Source organism: Triticum urartu, chromosome 5, assembly GCF_003073215.2.
Source record: "Triticum urartu cultivar G1812 chromosome 5, Tu2.1, whole genome shotgun sequence".
Lineage (NCBI taxonomy): Eukaryota > Viridiplantae > Streptophyta > Magnoliopsida > Poales > Poaceae > Triticum > Triticum urartu.
Genome location: NC_053026.1, coordinates 523,798,493 through 523,817,092, shown reverse-complemented (window position 1 = coordinate 523,817,092; position 18,600 = coordinate 523,798,493). Strand labels below are relative to the sequence as shown.

General features: G+C 43.0%; 1 protein-coding gene across 1 annotated transcript; it reads left to right on the top strand.

Moving 5' to 3' along the window:
- Positions 1 to 12,321: 12,321 nt before the first annotated feature.
- On the top strand, positions 12,322 to 17,570 carry LOC125510345 (bromodomain-containing protein DDB_G0270170-like). The gene is made up of 10 exons (XM_048675499.1): positions 12,322 to 12,727; positions 13,282 to 13,318; positions 13,533 to 13,608; positions 13,686 to 13,731; positions 13,821 to 13,919; positions 15,577 to 15,645; positions 15,753 to 16,110; positions 16,235 to 16,389; positions 16,520 to 17,003; positions 17,105 to 17,570. The coding sequence occupies exons 1-10, from the start codon at positions 12,437 to 12,439 to the stop codon at positions 17,170 to 17,172; spliced, it is 1,683 nt and encodes a 560-aa protein (XP_048531456.1). The 5' UTR covers positions 12,322 to 12,436; the 3' UTR covers positions 17,173 to 17,570.
- The last annotated feature ends 1,030 nt before the right edge of the window (positions 17,571 to 18,600 follow it).

Genomic DNA, 18,600 nt, shown 5'->3' with positions numbered 1-18,600 from the left:
TGGCACTCGGGCCCTAGTGACAAGCATTAAGCATAGCAAAGTCATAGCAACATCAATCTCAGAACATAGTGGATACTAGGGATCAAACCCTAACAAAACTAACTCGATTACATGATAAATCTCATCCAACCCATCACCGTCCAGCAAGCCTACGATGGAATTACTCACGGACGGCGGTGAGCATCATGAAATTGGTGATGGGGGATGGTTGATGATAATGATGGCAACGGATTCCCCTCTTCGGAGCCCCGAACGGACTCCAGATCAGCCCTCCCGAGAGGTTTTAGGGCTTGGCGGTGGCTCCATATCGTAAAATGCGATGAATCCTTCTCTTTTATTTTTTTCTCACCGAAAGTGAATATATAGAGTTGGGGTTGAGGTCGGAGGAGCTCTATGGGGCCCACGAGGTAGGGGCGCGCCCAGGGGGGCAGGCGCGCCCCCACCCTCGTGGCTAGGGTGTGGGCCCCCTGGTCTTGATCTTTTGCCAATATTTTTTATTATTTCCAAAAAGACGCTCCGTGGAGTCTCAGGTCATTCCGAGAACTTTTGTTTCTGCACATAAATAACACCATGGCAATTCTGCTGAAAATAGCGTCAGTCCGGGTTAGTTTAGTTCCATTCAAATCATACAAGTTAGAGTCCAAAATAAGGGCAAAAGTGTTTGGAAAAGTAGATACGACGGAGACGTATCATGGACCAACGTTGTCCTTGTTTCTTCATATTCCTTAACTTGAAAAGTATAGAAAACATAAACCTCAGCAGAAAGCGGCAAGGCAAAGTGGTACATTAGTATATGTGCAGAAAATTATTTCCTTAAATCATATCATAGTGTTGTGAGGCACACAATTATTTATGAGCCCTACTCAAGCAAAAAAAAACTTATCATCATATGTTGTATATATCTACTCGATGTTAATGGACAATGATTTTTACTCAAGACATGAATGTGATAAAGTAAAACAACAGAGTACATATAGTATTCAGAGCAGTTTTAGTCCAACATCATGAGGAATGTCTTCGTGAGCACCTCGAACAGTAGCTACTCCCACACAAAGCTTACATCAGCATGATCCCTCTCTTACACGAACTACACCACGTATGGCACGATTAACTGAATGCTCTCCACCTCCAGATACCGGTGTATTGTGCAGGACCTCCTCGAACGTATCCTTCTCCTTTTTGACGTCATCGAGGCACAGAGCAAGGACAATGTCATGCTTAAAATAGTTTAGTTGATGAACGCTTAAAATATTTTAAATTCTGTGAAGCCTTTCACTCCCAAAATGTAGTTTTGGTGATGAATGCTTAAAATAATTAAACTATATATGATAGCTTCAATGTAGAGCACTAAGACATTTTTATCCGAGTAGCAATATGCTATGATCAACTGCACAATTTTGAGGCACCTATAGAAAGATACTAAAGTGGTATGTTTGACCATTAATCAAGTAACGAAATATTACTCTATCAATACCTAAGACATATTAAGCCAATAGATAAATTAAATTTACTTGAATTAGTACAAATAAAGATATGGACAATAAAAATAAGCACATGCATAAGATCAGTGAGGCCACCATAAATGAGGTACTCCCAGTCCTAGTAACAACCCAATGATTTTGCATGAAGAGCAAATATGCACAAAGGTTGATGCTACTTGAACGCAACGGTTTACCTCATATGAAGGACCGAGCCTTTTTTTGTTTGTTGGTTGGAATCAGATTCCTCCCATAAAAATTTATACTACAAAAAGCAATATAGTCTAGCATCATTTGGTCTTTCCTGCAACATAAGAATAACCGAATAGTGAGAAATTAGTTTGCCTCATCAACAGGTGGTGTCCACGGACCCATACAAACCGTGGATGCCAATTATGCAGCAATGGATCTACTCATTATTCAATGCATATAACAAGGCTAAGTAATCTACTTTCCAAATTGACATTAGAAAACTCAATAGGCAAATATCTGATTCTTATGATTGATTAGAGTAGCCATGGCATAACTTGTTTTGGATGTTCTGAATCACAACATATTAGCCCTGTTATAAAAAACTATGAATCACACCTACTTCAATAGTTTTATTGGATAAAAACAAAAAGACTAAAAAAAATATTTCCTAGAAGTACATCTCAAGAACATCATATTTAAAATCTAGAGTTAGTAACATGCCAAGGCAATAAATTTTATTAGATATAGGAGCTCATTTACTACCTCAAGCTGAATGGAGACCTCCACATTTTGTTTCAGTTTTCCATATTTAAACCATCCCCATTAGATTTGAACTTTAGGACAATACAGAGAAGGGACATACTTGAGAGATAACTGAGTGTGAGTTCATGTCTAGTGTTGGGAGCAGACCAGCTAGATGCTTTCCATGCACCTGCATCGTTATTTTAGTGAAATCAAATGCAAAATTTGCATTGTAACAAAGGCTTCTTTCTAATACATGATGAAATACAATGCATGAAACAATGGTACATCAGAGGATATAGCTTGCAAAAAATTATATTTCATGAATTGAGATATATTGGACAAGAATCTAAACCTAGGCCAATATATCTTGGTTTGATATAAAGCATTACATGTTAATTATGTTCTTATGACTGATGTCTGAAGAATGCATTTTGGAAGAATTTCTAGAACTTAAGTCGCACATGTGCATTAACACTATTCCATGAAGTGTAGTTATTCAAGGCATGGTCCTAATGATAAATAACTCAAACATTAACATGACGAGAAGTTGATAATGAACTAAAATAATAGAAGGTGCTAATTAACTAAACTAACAAAAGGTGCTAAAACATAAATGTAATCATATACAAACGTTGACAGAAAAAGCATAATTAATCAGGGATCACAATCCGCCAGCCAGACGAAAGACTTCAAGGATATTTCTATTTTACTTATAGCAAAGGAGCAATGTATATAATTATTAAATAAATCCCTAACTAACAATGGTCGATTTCACATTATCACCATGTTGAAACCGCAATCAGGTTGCACATAATTGAAACTATGTATCAATTAGCCTCAATTTTGGTCTTGGAGTTTTAATCCTTCTAGGACTTGTAGTCTACCAGAGATTGTTCCTAGTATGATCATGATAAAATCATAGATATATGGTTAATAAGAGGAACATAATACATAGTATTTTTCAGAGAAAACAAACAGAGATACTTTTTATTCCAATTGTTCAAACAATGTTCGGATCATCTGAGAAAACATAGGTGATACAAAATATAATACTCCCTCCGTCCAAAAAAGCATGTTGGGTTGTAGTTCAATTATTTTTTGCAAAGCCCCCTCATACATATAATTCTCGTACTAATCAGTCCGTCTCCACCTTCCTCCTTCCCCGTCGCCACCATCGGAAGCTTCCCCAACCGCATCTGCCGTATGCTACCAGGCCCCAGCACGCAGGAACAGCGCCGCCGCTGCATCCCTGCATGATGCGTATGGCCTCCGCCCCCTTGCCAGAGCCCCCACAGTCGGCCTCCATCACCTATACCAACGCCGGCCCCTTTCTCTCCTCTGTGCGGCACAGATGGTGTGGCATGTTGAAGAGAGGGCGTACATGGGTCGCGCACCGAGCTCCCTGCTAGTGCGCTTCCTCAATGGGAAGCTTAGTGTTGTCACTCTCTGTTAGAAGGCTGGGTTAAGGAGAACCTGAACCTGAAGCCACGGTGAAATGGTTCACCTGAAAGTAACATTTCTTTAGCTAAGATATTTTTCTTCAGCATACCGCAGTATACCTTCAGAGACAACACCTGCTTCTCCAGCTTCTCATTTGCCTTAACCACCTTCTGGTACTTCTCCTGAGAAATCAAATGTAAATGAAATTCGTGCACCAAAACAAGGACAGGAGTGTCTTAGATACAAAATTTACACTGCAGTATACCACAGCTCTCTCTGTTAATTATCATCTTTGAGCCAGATTCTCTTCTGATGGAGTTAATTGAAATGCAAAGAAACTTTGCTGGAAATTCATAGTGCTTACATTGTTAATTGAAAAGATTTACACTATTAGTATACACTGAGTCTTGGTCAAATTGAATGTTTCTGAAACTGGACTTTCACAACAACTAATATAGACGAGATTGTCAAAACTAGATTTTTGAGGAATCACCTCATCAGACAAGATTTTCTCAAAAGTTACTGAATCAAGCTCCTCAGTACTCACTCGTTCCTGATGGCGTGGGGGTAGAAACGGTGGAAGAAGACGATTCCTGACGCGGTTGTAATTTGGGGCCTACAGCAGCAGCAACAACAGCATCAAAAGATTGCAGATTTCGTCAAGCGCACACACATAACCGAGCAAACGTAACTCACGCCCACGAATTCGTGAAACGTAGGGCACAGATCGGGAAAACCCAAGTACAATTCGCTCGCGGGTTCGATGAATTGGAGGGGATAAAGAGGATGCTTACAGCCTAAGACTGTGGCCCACGTCGCAGATGAAGTTGCAGTAGGTGCTCGGGAGGTGGGACTCTTTAGCTGCGGTTGGTGACTCTTACTGAGGTACCATGACCAGCTCCACTTGCCCCCTCCGCCATGGATGGCCGCCCACCGCCCGATCAGAGCACTTCAAGCCATGAAGGCCCACCTCCGGAGCACCTACTACAGCTACAGCCGCGACGTCAGCCACAAGCTCAGGCTGTAAGCATCCTCTTTATCCCCTCCGTTTCATCCGATCCGCGAGCGAATTGTGCTCGGGATTTCTCGATCCGTGCCCTAGGTTTCACAAATTCACGAGTGCGGGTTATGTTTGCTCGGTTCCGCGTGTGCCCCTGACGAAATCTGCATTCTTTCGATGATGGTGTTGGTGCAGTTGCAGGCCCCAGATCGCAAGCACGACGAGAATCGTGCTCTGCCACCGTTTGTACCTTCGCTATGTAAGGAATGAGTGAATACCGATGAGCTACATTCAGTCAGTTTTGAGAAAATCTAGTCTAATGAGCTTGATTTCTCAAAAATCTAGTTTTGACAATCTCATATGTATTAATTGCTCTATAAGTTTAGTTTGAGCAACATTCGGTTTGAGCAAGATTCAATGTAAATCTTGTCAACTAACAGTGTAAATCTTTTCAACTAAAAATAAGCACTATGAATTCCCAGCAAAGTTCCATTGCATTTCAGTTAAGTTCATCAGAAAAGAATCTAGTTCAGAGATGAAAATTAAGAGAGAGAGAGAGAGTTATGGTACACTGCTATGTAAATTTTGTATCTAAGTCACTCCTTTGCTTGTTTTAGTGCACTAATTTCATTTACATTTGATTTATCAGGAGAAGTACCATAAGGTGGTTAAGGCAAATTAGAATTTAGAGAAGCAGGTGTTCTCTTTGAAGGTATACTACAGTATGTTGAAGAAAAATATGTTAGCTGAACTGCTGAAGAAAATTAGTTTCAGGTGAAACTTTCACCGTGGCTTTAGGTTCAGGTTCTCCTTAAGTCAGCCTTCTAACTTAGATTGGAAACACTAAGGATGACCTGAAGCTTCCCACTTATGATGTCCTGCTTTCCTAGGTTTGTGCTCTAGCTATCAAAAACGTGCTCTAGCATATCTTGTAACGCTTTAAACAAGCAGAAGCCTATAATTAGTGTTATCCCTGAACATCTAATTTTTTAACACACTTCAGCACAATCAACACTATCATAGGAACAACACACTTTTACTCCTAATTAATTTGAACTTGACACAATATCAAGGACTTGGAGTACATTATTAATGTGGATTCAGTTTACTGAAAAATAGGTTAAATTTAGCACTAAAGTTCTGTTGCTTTGCTGCTTTGTTTCCTCTACAACACTAGAGTATAGGTTTGGCTGCCCTATAACACTAGCTTACATAGCTCTACGACTGTCGAAAATGTGTTCCTCTGCCTCTAGTTTTGCTCTGCTTCCATTTCATCTCATCTCATTTAGTTGCCTGTTTCTGAATTTTTTTCTACTATGAATATGAATGTGCAGATTTAACACTTCAACTAAAGAGACCAAAGGCACAAGTTTCCTGATCCACTACTGCTGACCCACACTATTTAAAAGCCACTTAAACTAATTAAAGAACTGAATGATCCACTGCAAAGGATCTATCTATGTTGCAGATTTAACACTAGGACGACGCAGATTTAAGTATTTAACTTGCAGATTGCACAACCAGTCCAATTTAATTTCTGGATTTGTATGGCTACCTGATCCATAATTGAATTTCAGTATTGGATTAATACTGCCGGAGTAATTGAATTTCACTTCTGGATTTGTACAGGAGTACCGGCAGAGGCAGCGGAGGAGGCGGGAGGAAGTTGAGGTCGATGGATCAGAAGCAAAGCCAACAGTGGAGGTGGGAGCAACACATGTGGGCGGAAGCGGTGGTCTCCTGCGGCCAGAGGAAGTGCACCAGCGGGAAGCTCGGGGCATGACTCACGGAGGATACATGGGGGCGGCGCTGGCATATGAGATGGAAGCTGGTGGCGGGGGCTCCGGCGAGGAGGCGGAGGCCGTCCGCGTGATGCAGGGATTCGGCGGCGGCGTAGGTGGGCGGCGATGGCGCTGGTCCTACGAGCTGAGCTTGGTAGCGCGCGGGCATGGTTGATGCCCAACGGCGGATGGGCTTCGGGAAGCCGCCGATGGTGGCGACGGTTGAAGGAGGAAGGTGGAGATGGGCTGATTAGTACTACGAGAACTATATGTATAAGAAGTTCTTTGAAAAATAAATAAATTGAACTACGACCCGAAATTCCTTTTGCACGTAGGGAGTAATAAAATTAGATTCGTGACATGAATACACAAGAACAAAAAATGAAGGCAAGAAAAATATGAATCCAGCTGAACGGAATGTGTTCGTTCTCGCAGCACATGGTTATAAGATGTGCCTGCAACCTCGAGAGAATGGTGTGCAGAGAAGGGGATTAATAAGGTTGTTTCCCGAGGTGTGCATGAATGATCACGTGAAGGAATCCTAGTGAACAACAATTTAGGCCCTGTTTGATTCCAAATAAGTCACCAACTTATAAGTCGAAAAGTGTAAAAAGTGGCTTATTTTGCCAAACGGACCCAACTTATAAGTCACCCCAACTTATAAGTCATAAGTTGCTCCACCCCAACTTAAAACTTATAAGTCACCTCTTTTGCATGAGTCCCACCACCTTTACATAAAAAAACAAGGTAGAAAGGTATGCTCAGGTGACTTATAAGTCAGGTGGTAACCAAACAAGCGTGACTTATAAGTCACTGATATTAGCAAATATTCTAGTAATATAAATCTACACAGGAGTGGAATCCCCATACCATCTACTCCCTCCGTCCCATAATATAAGAATGTTTTTTAAACGTTCTTATATTATGGGACGGAGGGAGTCCATAATATAAGAACGTTTTTTACACTAATATTATGGGATGGAGGGAGTAATTTTTTAATCTTTAAAGAACATCTATTTCAACAAATGCATCTCACTGAAGCTCTAGGTAAGAATATCCCAACATCTTTTAGAGATCATATGCCATACCATGCCCAATTCTAACGTCACCGCCACTATTTCCAAGTATGAAACACTTTTGCTTATTTATTAATTATTTCAATCTAAGATAATATAATCACAAACAAAACCTAAGACTGAAAATTCAGCTATGAAAGAAGATTCAAAGATCATATACTAATGAAACTTACATCTAAGACGGACCTCCGTTGGTCCATGGCATGTCTGTCTAGTTCAGCGACACCATTTTAAGCACCAAGGGCAGTTCTATCTCCTCGGCTGCCCGACAAGTGGACATGACACCAGTGCTCACGCTAAATGGATGACTCCATTCCTTGGCGTATTGAGCCGCAAAAAAGGATCAATATAGAGAGAAAGGGAGGGAGAGGGACCTGCTAATTGAACAAGCACTGTCGGGGTAGGTCCAGTCGTGTCATCGGGGCCGGTGTCAGTGCATGGAGCACTTTCTCTTCCACCTGATCAAGTTCAGAACCAACATCATCTCCTAGAAGCAGAAAAAAACTGAAGAGGTTGCTATATGTACATAATGTTTTTTTCAAGATAAAAGCTTTAGACCTTAATATGCATATCTCATTCCTTGATATTTTCGGAAATCCGCATCTTACATTGATAAAATATTATAGCACATGGAAAAAGTTCACATCTAACATAATTTTACATAAGGCAGCCTTAGGAGCATCACTAATCAGGTAATGGTGGCATCAGAGATCAAAAAGAGTACATTATCTTAGCCCAATCAATTCCATTTGTAAGCATCCAATAGATAATGCTCTCAACCACCCCAGTCCAGTGCAAAGGGATGGACAAATAAGCACATTCATGTTAAATAAAAGAAGCACTGGCTATCGTAATATATATAGGAACCCTATTGCAGCAAATCAACTCAATATCTTAACTCCACATTTAACAACAGAAATTGTAGAAATACACTGGCTTTAGTTATGCATCTTATTAGGTTGTAAGAGTCTTAAGAAACCCTCCTATATCTTTTAGAGATTAAAAGAAAATGTGACTAAATTAAATATGGAAATAGTGGCATAATTAGTTCGAGTCTCAACTATCCAAAGCATTATTGTATTATGAGAGAAACCAACAAACATGAGGACTGATAATCCAACAGTTGTTGGAATCATAGTAATTTGTTGTCAAGAAATAAAATCAACATTAAAGGACAAAACGAAGGAAGGCATAAATCATCTTATATTAGTTTTATGTCCTTCTGCTTCCAATGGAAGATATTTTCAAAGCCATAAAGACCAATATTGTTTCTGCCATTAATTCCTTCATACCTCCGCCCAAGCCGTATCTTCCCTTCATACATGACCAGTGAACTGGTGTAGCTAGAAGACAGTGACTAAGAATGATGCTAGCAAAATGACAAAAAAAATATGATGAGCGTAGAACACAACACATCAAGCCTCCAAGTGGTGCATCGTGTGTGCACTCATGGCTATGTTTGTATAACATTTGACAAACAAAAGAGGTAACTAGAATGCATGAAGAACAATTCAATAAATAGACTCATAAATAAGAAATCTGAAAAGAGAAAATCATCTATGTCTCCATAGCGCACATAATTAACATCATGTATAATGCATTCAGATGCATCCAAGAACAAACAACACAAAATCATTCTTAGTCATTGATTAATGTATACTTGAATATAACAATAGCCAATCACATCTCTACAATCGTGTGTAAATAGCATTGTCAAATCAATGTATCGAAGCCACTGCTTATATGTACTAACATTGTAAGGTTGTGTAGAAAAACACATAGAAAAAGAACCGAAGAAAGAAGAGCATAGATGACTTTCGGCTACCTTCAATAGGAAAGGCATAATGTTGGCATTTATCATTATCATCTTCATCAGGATCAATGGCGTGGAACTCTCTGATTATCCTCAACTTTCTCTGGACCAACAAAACAATAAAGTAAATAAAAATATAGAATCAAACTCCATATTAATTTGCAGTATCTAAATCAGGCACACATATGAAAGTTTAAGGAAAAACAAGGCAATGGGATTAACCTGTGACATCCCCATTCAACATTCATTTATACTGTTAGGAATGCCATAGACCACTTCTAGCAATATTAGCAATGCGAGAATAGAAAGATTGCATCAAAACAGATTCATAATCTAATTGTTGTTGAATGCATAATTAGGTAAAAGGTGAAGAGATGGTTCTCATGGATGAGCCTGTGGCACACCATTTCCTTTGCAAAAGAAATAAGCACTATTTTAGGCATTTGTTTTACCATGCAATTATATTTTAGTCCAATCTAGTTAGGTACGAAATCAAACTCAACTATTTTAGCCTAAAAAGGAAAACAGATTATGAGAGGCTATTAATATCTACATCTCGTCTACCAAAACATACACATGGCCACTATTAGCAAATTGGACAGAGATAGAGAGAGGGGAGAGAAAGGGAGGGAGAGAGAGAGGGGGAGAGAGAGGGAGGGGGAGAGAGAGATCTTTTGAGAGGAAACAACATGTCAAGTTGGAGCTATCGGAATCAACATACATAGCTAGGCGAGGACACCGGAGAAAGACTAACGCCGTCACATGCGATGCGCTGGCACCTAGTCGTGCTCTTGCTCCTCACCAACATCTAATGGCGGTTGGTGTTTGGATTAAAAACCCTAGCGCAACGGGCACATCGAGCACGATGGATCAGGGGACTTGGTATGGAAGAGCGCCCGAATGAGCGAAGGAGAAGCCGGAGGAGCTAGATTTGGCAACCATAGCGTTTTGGGATGACGCATCAACAAAGGCGTAAAGGCGGAGAACTTGCCTGCTCTTCTTCGCCTTAGTCCACTAACAGAAGCGATGGGGGGAACGGGAGCTCAGGGCAACAAATAGGAAGGAGATGGAGCGGTGGCGGCGGGACGGGGAGGGAGTAGAGCAATGTCACAAAGAAAGGGGAGGAAGATAGTGTGTTTGGGAAGGGAAGAGAGCAAGCAAGAAGGGACCCCTGGGTGGGGCGGCGGCTAGGGTTTAGCACGGGGAGCTGCTGCTTTTTTTATATCTCAAAAAGGACAAAACTATCCCGGTGGGGGCATGGAATTTACGAAAGGGTGCAACTGAAATTTTATCACACGACTGAGAACGATCTAGTAAATATCCAACGGCTCACACAAGATCAGCCCGAGATGGGCCGGCCCACGTCGCGTTGTGATTTCGATCGAACGACCCAGAATTGGTGGCGGCTAGGTTTTAGCACAGGGAGCTGCTGCCCTTTTTATGTCTCAAAAATGACGAAACTACCCCGGTGGGGGCATGGATTTTACGAAAGGGTGCAACTGAAAATTATCGGACGACTGAGAATGATCTGGTAAATATCCGACGGCTCACACGAGATTAGGCCGAGATGGGTTGGCCTGCTCGCGCTGCGATTTCGATCGAACGACCCAGAATCGGTGGCGGCTAGGGTTTAGCACGGGGAGCTGCTGCCTTTTTCATTTCTCAAAAGTGACGAAACTACCCTGATGGGGGCATCGAATTTACGAAAGGGCGCAACTAAAATTTTATCACAGGACTGAGAACGATCTGGTAAATATCCGATGGCTCACACGAGATCGGCCCGAGATGGGCTGGCCCGCTCGCTGCGATTTTGATCAAACGACCCAGAATCAGTGGCGGCTAGGGTCTAGCACGGGGAGCTGCTGCCTTTTTTATGTCTAAAAAATAATGAAACTACCCCGGCGGGGGCATGGAATTTACGAAAGGGTGCAACTGAATTTTTATCGGACGATTGAGAACAATCTAGTAAATATCCGATGACTCACATGAGATCGACCCCAGATGGACTGGCCGCTCGCGCTGCGATTTTGATCGAACGACCCAGAATCGGTGGCAGCTAGGGTTTAACACGGGGAGTTGCTGCCTTTTTATGTCTCAAAAATGACGAAACTACCCCGGTGGGGGCATGGAATTTACGAAAGGGTGCAACTGAAATTTTATTGGACGACTGAGAATGATCTGGTAAATATCTGACGGCTCACACGAGATCGGGCCGAGATGGGTTAGCCCGCTCGCGCTGCAATTTCAATCGAACGACCCCAAATCAGTGGCGGCTAGGGTTTGCAAGGGGAGCTGCCACCTTTTTTATATCTCAAAAATGACAAAACTACCCCGGTGGGGGCATGGAATTTACGAAAGGGTGCAACTGAAATTTTATCACACGACTGAGAACGATCTAGTAAATATCCAACGGTTCACATGAGATCAGCCCGAGATGGGTCGGCCTAGGTTGCGCTGCGATTTCGATTAAAGGACCCAAAATCGGTGGCGGCTACGGTTTAGCACAGGGAGCTGCGGCCTTTTTTATGTCTCAAAAATGACAAAACTACCCCAGTGGGGGCGAGGAATTTACGAAAGGGTGCAACTGAAATTTATCGGACGACTGAGAACGATCTGGTAAATATCCGACGGCTCACACAAGATCAAGCCGAGATGGGTTGGCCCGCTCGCGCTGCGATTTCGCTCGAGCTACCCAGAATCGGTGGCGGCTAGGGTCTAGCACGGGGAGCTGCTGCCTTTTTCATTTCTCAAAAGTGACAAAACTACCTCGATGGGGGCATCGAATTTACGAAATGGCGCAGCTAAAATTTTATCACACGACTGAGAATGATCTGATAAATATCCGAAGGCTCACACGAGATCAGCCCGAGATGGGCCGGCCCGTATCGCGCTGCCATTTTGATCGAACGACCCCAACTCAAACCAAACCAAACCACCCAAAAAAGAAAAAAGAAAAAGAAAAAGAGGGAAAAAAAGGGCGCAAAACCGCAGCGCACCAAAAAGTCTACCCACCCCCTGCCCCAGCACGCCCCCCGGCACACGCGATACCCACCCGCAACGCCCCTGCCGCGAACAGAGCGGAGGAAGAAAAAAAAACAGAGCGCAGACGCCCCGCCCCGCCCCGCCGCGCAATGGGCAAGCAGCAGCCGCCGCCGCGGCCGGCGGCGATGTCGGCGCCTCCCCCGGCCCGCCGGAAGCGGAAGAAGAAGGGCCGGCCCTCCCTCCTCGACCTCCAGAAGCGCAGCCTCCGCCTGCAGAAGCTGCAGGAGGCGCCGCCGCCGCCGCCGCCGCCCCCGCCCCCGCAGCAGCGCCGCCCCTCCACGCGCCGCAACCCCGCCCCGGAGGACGACTCGGGCGACGACGACCCCCGCCGCGAGAAGAAGCTCCGCCTCGTCGTCGGCCTCCACGACGGATCGGCCAAGGTTTGCGCCCCGATCTGCGCCCTCCCCGCCCGAATCCGCGCGGAATTCGCCCAATTCGCCACGGCCGGCGCGCGGATCTGCGCCGCCCGAGGCGCCCTCCCTGCTATCCCAGGCGCGGAAAGGGCCTCCCTCTCTCTCTCTCTGCCCGCGCCCCCCTATTTATTTTACTGCCCCTTCCCCACCCCTCTGCCGCCGCGACAGTGGTCAACGGCGCCCGCCTCAGCCCTCGCTCCGCCAATCATTCGGCGGATAAACCAAAACCCTGGCTCGCTCGCTCGCATCCCTCGGCAATAATTGGCGCCATTTCTTTTATGCATCGGAGCTTTTAAAGGCGTGCCTTTTTTTGGCCTGGTTTCCCCCTGCCTTTCGCGCCAAATATTTTCCCCGGCGACGGCATAGGATCTCTCTCAGTGCTTGCTCGGTAACTGCCACTTTATCTGGCGCCTTTTTCCGCCCCGGGTCTCTAGATTTTCTCCCAAGGATTTCTGTGTGGATATTTTTAAAATGTGTCTACTATCTTCTTTATTTATCTTTTGCTGCCGCTGCTGCTGCAGGGAGAAAAGAGGAGGACAGCGACGGATGGGCGTGAAGGTCGGTTCTCCCCCTGCCTGCTCTCCTCCGATGCATTTATTCTTCTTCAGGTTTCCGGAACCAAAAATAATAACACTGGGCGACGAATGTGCACGAACAAAGATGCCATTTTTAATTCCTGTACTCGTGGATGCACTCCAGTTTGTTTCCTGTTTAATTAATTAATGCTGATTGTTGCTCCTGTGCTCGTGGGTGGATTTGTTCATTTGCACAGAGCCGTCAGATTCCGGCCCCACGACGCCTCTGCCTGACAAAAAGTTATTGGTCTTCATCCTCGATAGGCTGCAGAAGTGAGTTGCTATACCCTCTCTGCTTCTTCTTCTTCTTCTTCTTCTTTTCTGAGGTGGGTTTCCCTGTTTTCGCGCAGGAAGGACACATACGGCGTTTTCTCGGAGCCGGTTGATGATGAAGAGGTTTGTGTTACAGGACTGGATGTTTGTTTTCTTGGTTTTGTTTTCTGGCAAGCTGATTGATTTGCTTGTGATTGCCAATGTACTGTCAGCTGCCTGACTACAGAGATATCGTCAAGCACCCCATGGATTTTTCGACAGTTAGGAAGAAGCTTGATAAGGGGGCATATGCCAACCTGGAGCAATTTGAGGTCAGCGTGGAATCTTTTTCTTTTTGGGGTCATGCTGTTTGACCTTTTCTGCTTTAATCAGCTGTTACCGCAATTTGGTTGACTTAGTTGCTAGGTCAGCTAGATTAGTCATCAACTCTGTGAGGCTAATGTGCTTTTCCATGCTCATGTTCTTCTTTCTAACACAAGGCCTCACATTTATGTTCGATATTCTTATAGATCAGTAGTCAGTTACTAAAACTGTGGCATCTTCTTGTTTGCTTGAAAATATATTCTGTACTGTTGCCTTTGGACTCTTGTATCATGTTTTGCTGCGCCTTTTTTAGGAACAGATATTCATTCTCTTGGATCCTCTTCAAAGGACTCGAAACTAGTGCAAATGCATACATGGAAACCCGAGAGTTTTGCTTCTAAATAATGTTTCTGACAATGTTCCATGTGATCTATATCTTCTGAACTCAAGTACTCTTAAGGGAAGATAGAACTATATAAAACACAACACTTTTCAAGACCAGTACAGTAAATACAGTTTAATTTGTAAATACAATTAACAAGTTTCTTTCAATGGAAAACTGAAATCTCTATGAAGGTATCTGTTATAGTAAGTGAAGAGAAGCACTTATGCTCGTAGGTGTTACTGTTATTGATTCCATTACAGGATTATGAATTGGGCTGTGTAAGTTTTTATATTCAATGAATATCTGCTGCTGTTGCCTTTCTGTATCTGCATATCCACTTATGTCAAAGGTTGTGTAAGTAATTTGGGTACTAAGAAGTCATGTAAGGTATGTAATATTGTAGTATATAGTTCCATAAGGATAACTAGCAACACAAGTAGAAAGAAAAGTGCATGTAAATAAAAATAAACTATTAACTACTCTCAGAAACTGCTTGTTAGACAGGAAAACCTGTAAATATGTAATTTTTCTAATGGAAAGAATGCTCTCATAATTTTCTATGAAATAAGAGCGTTTTCATTCATTCGAGTCAAGATGAAATGACGCTTTGTTTAGAAAAAAAAAACACTAGTGCGTGGATGCTTGTGCAATGTTCACTACGCAGTTCCATTTTCTACTGCATATATAAAAATCTTGTACATGCACTGCTTATGTTACTTAAGGTCAAACAAGTAGAATAAGATAAATAACAAGTACTTAAAAAATGGAATGCTTGTACCTGTGACCTGTTATGAAGTTTGTTGTAGCAGTACTCAGCAACAAGGTGTGTTGGACTTTTGATTGAAGTTATCAGTTGTTTGTTATGTATGAGAATGATCATTTTTACTTCTAGAGCTGGTCTGTTATGCTCTCTGTGCCACCATTTCTACTTGATGTAATTACTTGTCTGCTACCACCTCTCTAATCACTTGAAAAATATTGGATCTATGTATGCTATAAGCCTGTAACCAGCATCACATATCTGCATTTTCACTGAACATTCGATTTAGTCTTACCTCAGACCACTAACATCATTTCCTTTACCTTGTTTTATGACATACTTTCTTTTAAACCATGGCCTTGGTCATGCAAGTCACACGCCAAGAACAAGTAGAACTTTGACTCGCTGTTGAATCCTGGGTGTGCTAATACTTAATTTATAATCAATGGTTAACTAAGCTGAGAATATTATTTGTATTCTACTAAGCTCATCCAAAATGACATAGATTTCCTATTTACAGGACGATGTGTTTCTGATAACCTCGAACGCCATGTCCTACAATTCACCAGACACAGTATACTATCGACAGGTTAAACCTTGAACCTACTTGTTTGATGATTAATTTTATGATGAATTTTTTTCTGTAAACCCATGAGATGCAGTGCAAATGTAACATCCACATGTGATGCATTATAGGCACGATCTATTCAAGAGGTTGCTAAGAAGGACTTTGAGAATCTTCGGCAAGATAGTGATGCCAGTGAACCAGAACCAGAACCATTACCAGAACCGGAACCAAAACCACAGCGTCGAAGGGGCAGGCCTCCAAAGAACGCTGTCAAGCAGCAAGTTGAGCAGCCACCAGCAGAACGTGCTACCGCAAACTTTTCTGCGGCGGCACTTGCTATGGCTGGAAATAGTGGACTTTATGCGCACTCAGGGTTTGATATACAGCGGAGAATTGCAGATGTACTGAAAGCTTCTTTTGCCAATAGAAGCAATGAACACAATTGGTCCAGTGAGCGCAAATTGGAAAGCATTGAAGATTATTCAGGTTCCTTTTATCATTTTGAGAACTCAATTTTCTTAGAGGGATGTTGCCCGAGAATGTCTTCCATCCAGATTTGGCCAATCTGTTTACCCCTTTAACATCATTTGGTGCCTTACCTTTGTCTCAGGGTCTGGGAGTAAATGGTCAGGAAAAATGGGGAAGAAGCCACTTCTGGTAGAAGAGAGTCGCCGAACTACATATTATCAGAATCAACCATCCAGTTCAATGTATGAGCTGCCAGTGGCAACCTCATACAATGGGACAAGGAAGGTTCTTGTACCAGTTGAGTGTCCAATACAAGTCTCCTCCCCTAATGATTTATGATATGTCAATAAAGTTTTAGGTTTCTGTTGACTTTGCTGAACAGCAAGATGATATCACTCTCGGTTAACACAATGATTTTTTTCATCAGATTGGTGCTCAGTTGCCACAGGCCTATTCCCGCAGTCTGGCACGTTTTGCTGCACAGCTTGGTCCTGTTGCTTGGGAAGTTGCATCGAAGCGAATTGAACAGGTCATTCCCCCTGGAATAACATTTGGTCGTGGGTGGGTAGGAGATGGCGAATCACCAAACTCATTTCAGCCACCTGTACCGACTTCATCTCCGATACCAACACCACCACCAAGCAGCACAGCGGCATCGAGTGAGCAGAAAACTGTAGATGATCCTGCAAGCGCAGGCCATTCAACAGGGCCTCATGCAGATGCTGTGTCACATGCGTTTGCCAATAACGCTCAGAGGATCGATTCTCAGGCAGTACCAAACCCGCAATGCGGATCGTTGCCACAGGTTCTAGTAGACCGAGGTGAACATTCTGTTGAGCTGAAGAGCAGCCATAATGTTGAAGAACGGCCCACCATGCACCAAACTGTGAATGGTTTTAATGCTGTGCCAGGTGCTTACCCTGACTGTTGGTTTGCCTCATTTTCTACATCCCCTGTTCCTTGCACTTCAAAAGATTAGTAACTCACTCTTAACATTGGTTGGTCTTTGCAGGGTCAATCATGCTTGCACCTACCGCGCAGCTGGTCGCGAACCGGATGCAGACGCATATGGCCGATTGATAGAGACCCAAGCTCGACATGGATAATTTGACATTTGGACGCATGATTCTGGCCACGGTTTCACGGGCACCAAGCAAGGACTTTGCTGAATCATACTGTGCTCATTGATTTTTTTTCTCGAGTCGCTGTTGCTGTGCCGCACCGTGGCCTGGTACCTCCATTGTTTTCTTTTTTCCGAGAGTGGGTATCTCCATTGTTCGTCGTCTGTGGTGTAATTGCTTAGTTACTTAGGAGTTAGAATAGCATGCAGATTGCAGAGATATGTGTGTAGAGGGTATTAACAGCGTAATTAAGTCGAGTTCAGAGATTCAAAAAAGTTACGATGTTGTAGAAACCACAGGGGAGCCAATCTGTATATTTTATATTTACTGCTGTGGTATTGTTGCCACAGTTGGTCATGGTCTGTCCAAAGAAAAGAAAAACTTAATTTACTACTCCCTCTGTCCCGAAATATAAGACATTTTTTGATACTATGATAGTGTCAAAAACCGTCTTACATTTTGGGACGAAGGGAGTAACAAACTTTCAGGTTGGTGATATGATACACTTTCAGTCTGAAATAGGATGACACATGCAGAGATTGATACGATCTTCCGGGCTAAAATAGGTCACACATGCAGAGAGTGATATGATATGCTTTCAGCCTGAAATTGGTCACACAAGGAGAGTCATAGCTTGTTTGGTTCATAGACACACTGTTTTGGAATGTTCTAGCAGCATGTTCAACCTGTCATATGCACATACTTTATTTTTTTTCATGGTAATATGTGTCTTATTCCTATCATAAAGGTCAAGATACAAGTCAGGAAGACCAATAAAAATAAAAGGACAACAGAACACTAACCTTGCACAAAGGACCACCAGTTAAGAAGAGAAGTTACAATGAAAACCAAATAATCTCCTAAGGGCATTTACAATGCGAGCCGCTTAGATAGGCGCTTACGAACGAAAAAAATAACATAATAAAAATTAAAAGCACCTAAACGCCTCAGCTTTCAACGCAAGATGCTAATCAATTAAACAGCACAAGCGCTTAGTGCAGGAAGAAAAGAGGCCAAGCGCCTGATGGATGGTTTTGCGCCGATGCCTGGGGTGACACCAGGATTTAGCACGGCAACCGCTAATCAACCAGGATTAGGATCCTGACGCCCAGGCCTTAGCACCTCGCAATGGAGATGCCCTAAGGTTGACACTTGTCACACTGGTAGCTTTCAATTGGTTCACCGCACTTTTAGCAAAAATTACAAAGAGCATCTCAATTATTATTTTTGAACACGATACAATCGAAGTCGCTCACATACACCCATCCATATGAACACACACATGCACATCCTACTCCTATGAGCACCTCCGAGAGACTGAGCCAACATAGCATCTTGATATTTTACGAAGTCATCATAGACGCCTCACAGTCGACGGGAATGTCTC

Bases quoted from the DNA above. Each gene is read 5' to 3' on its own strand.
- LOC125510345 (XM_048675499.1), top strand. From the start codon at position 12,437: ATGGGCAAGCAGCAGCCGCCGCCGCGGCCGGCGGCGATGTCGGCGCCT. The intron at 12,728-13,281 runs GTTTGCGCCCCG...CTGCTGCTGCAG, and splicing joins TCCACGACGGATCGGCCAAG to GGAGAAAAGAGGAGGACAGC. The intron at 15,646-15,752 runs GTTAAACCTTGA...GATGCATTATAG, and splicing joins ACACAGTATACTATCGACAG to GCACGATCTATTCAAGAGGT.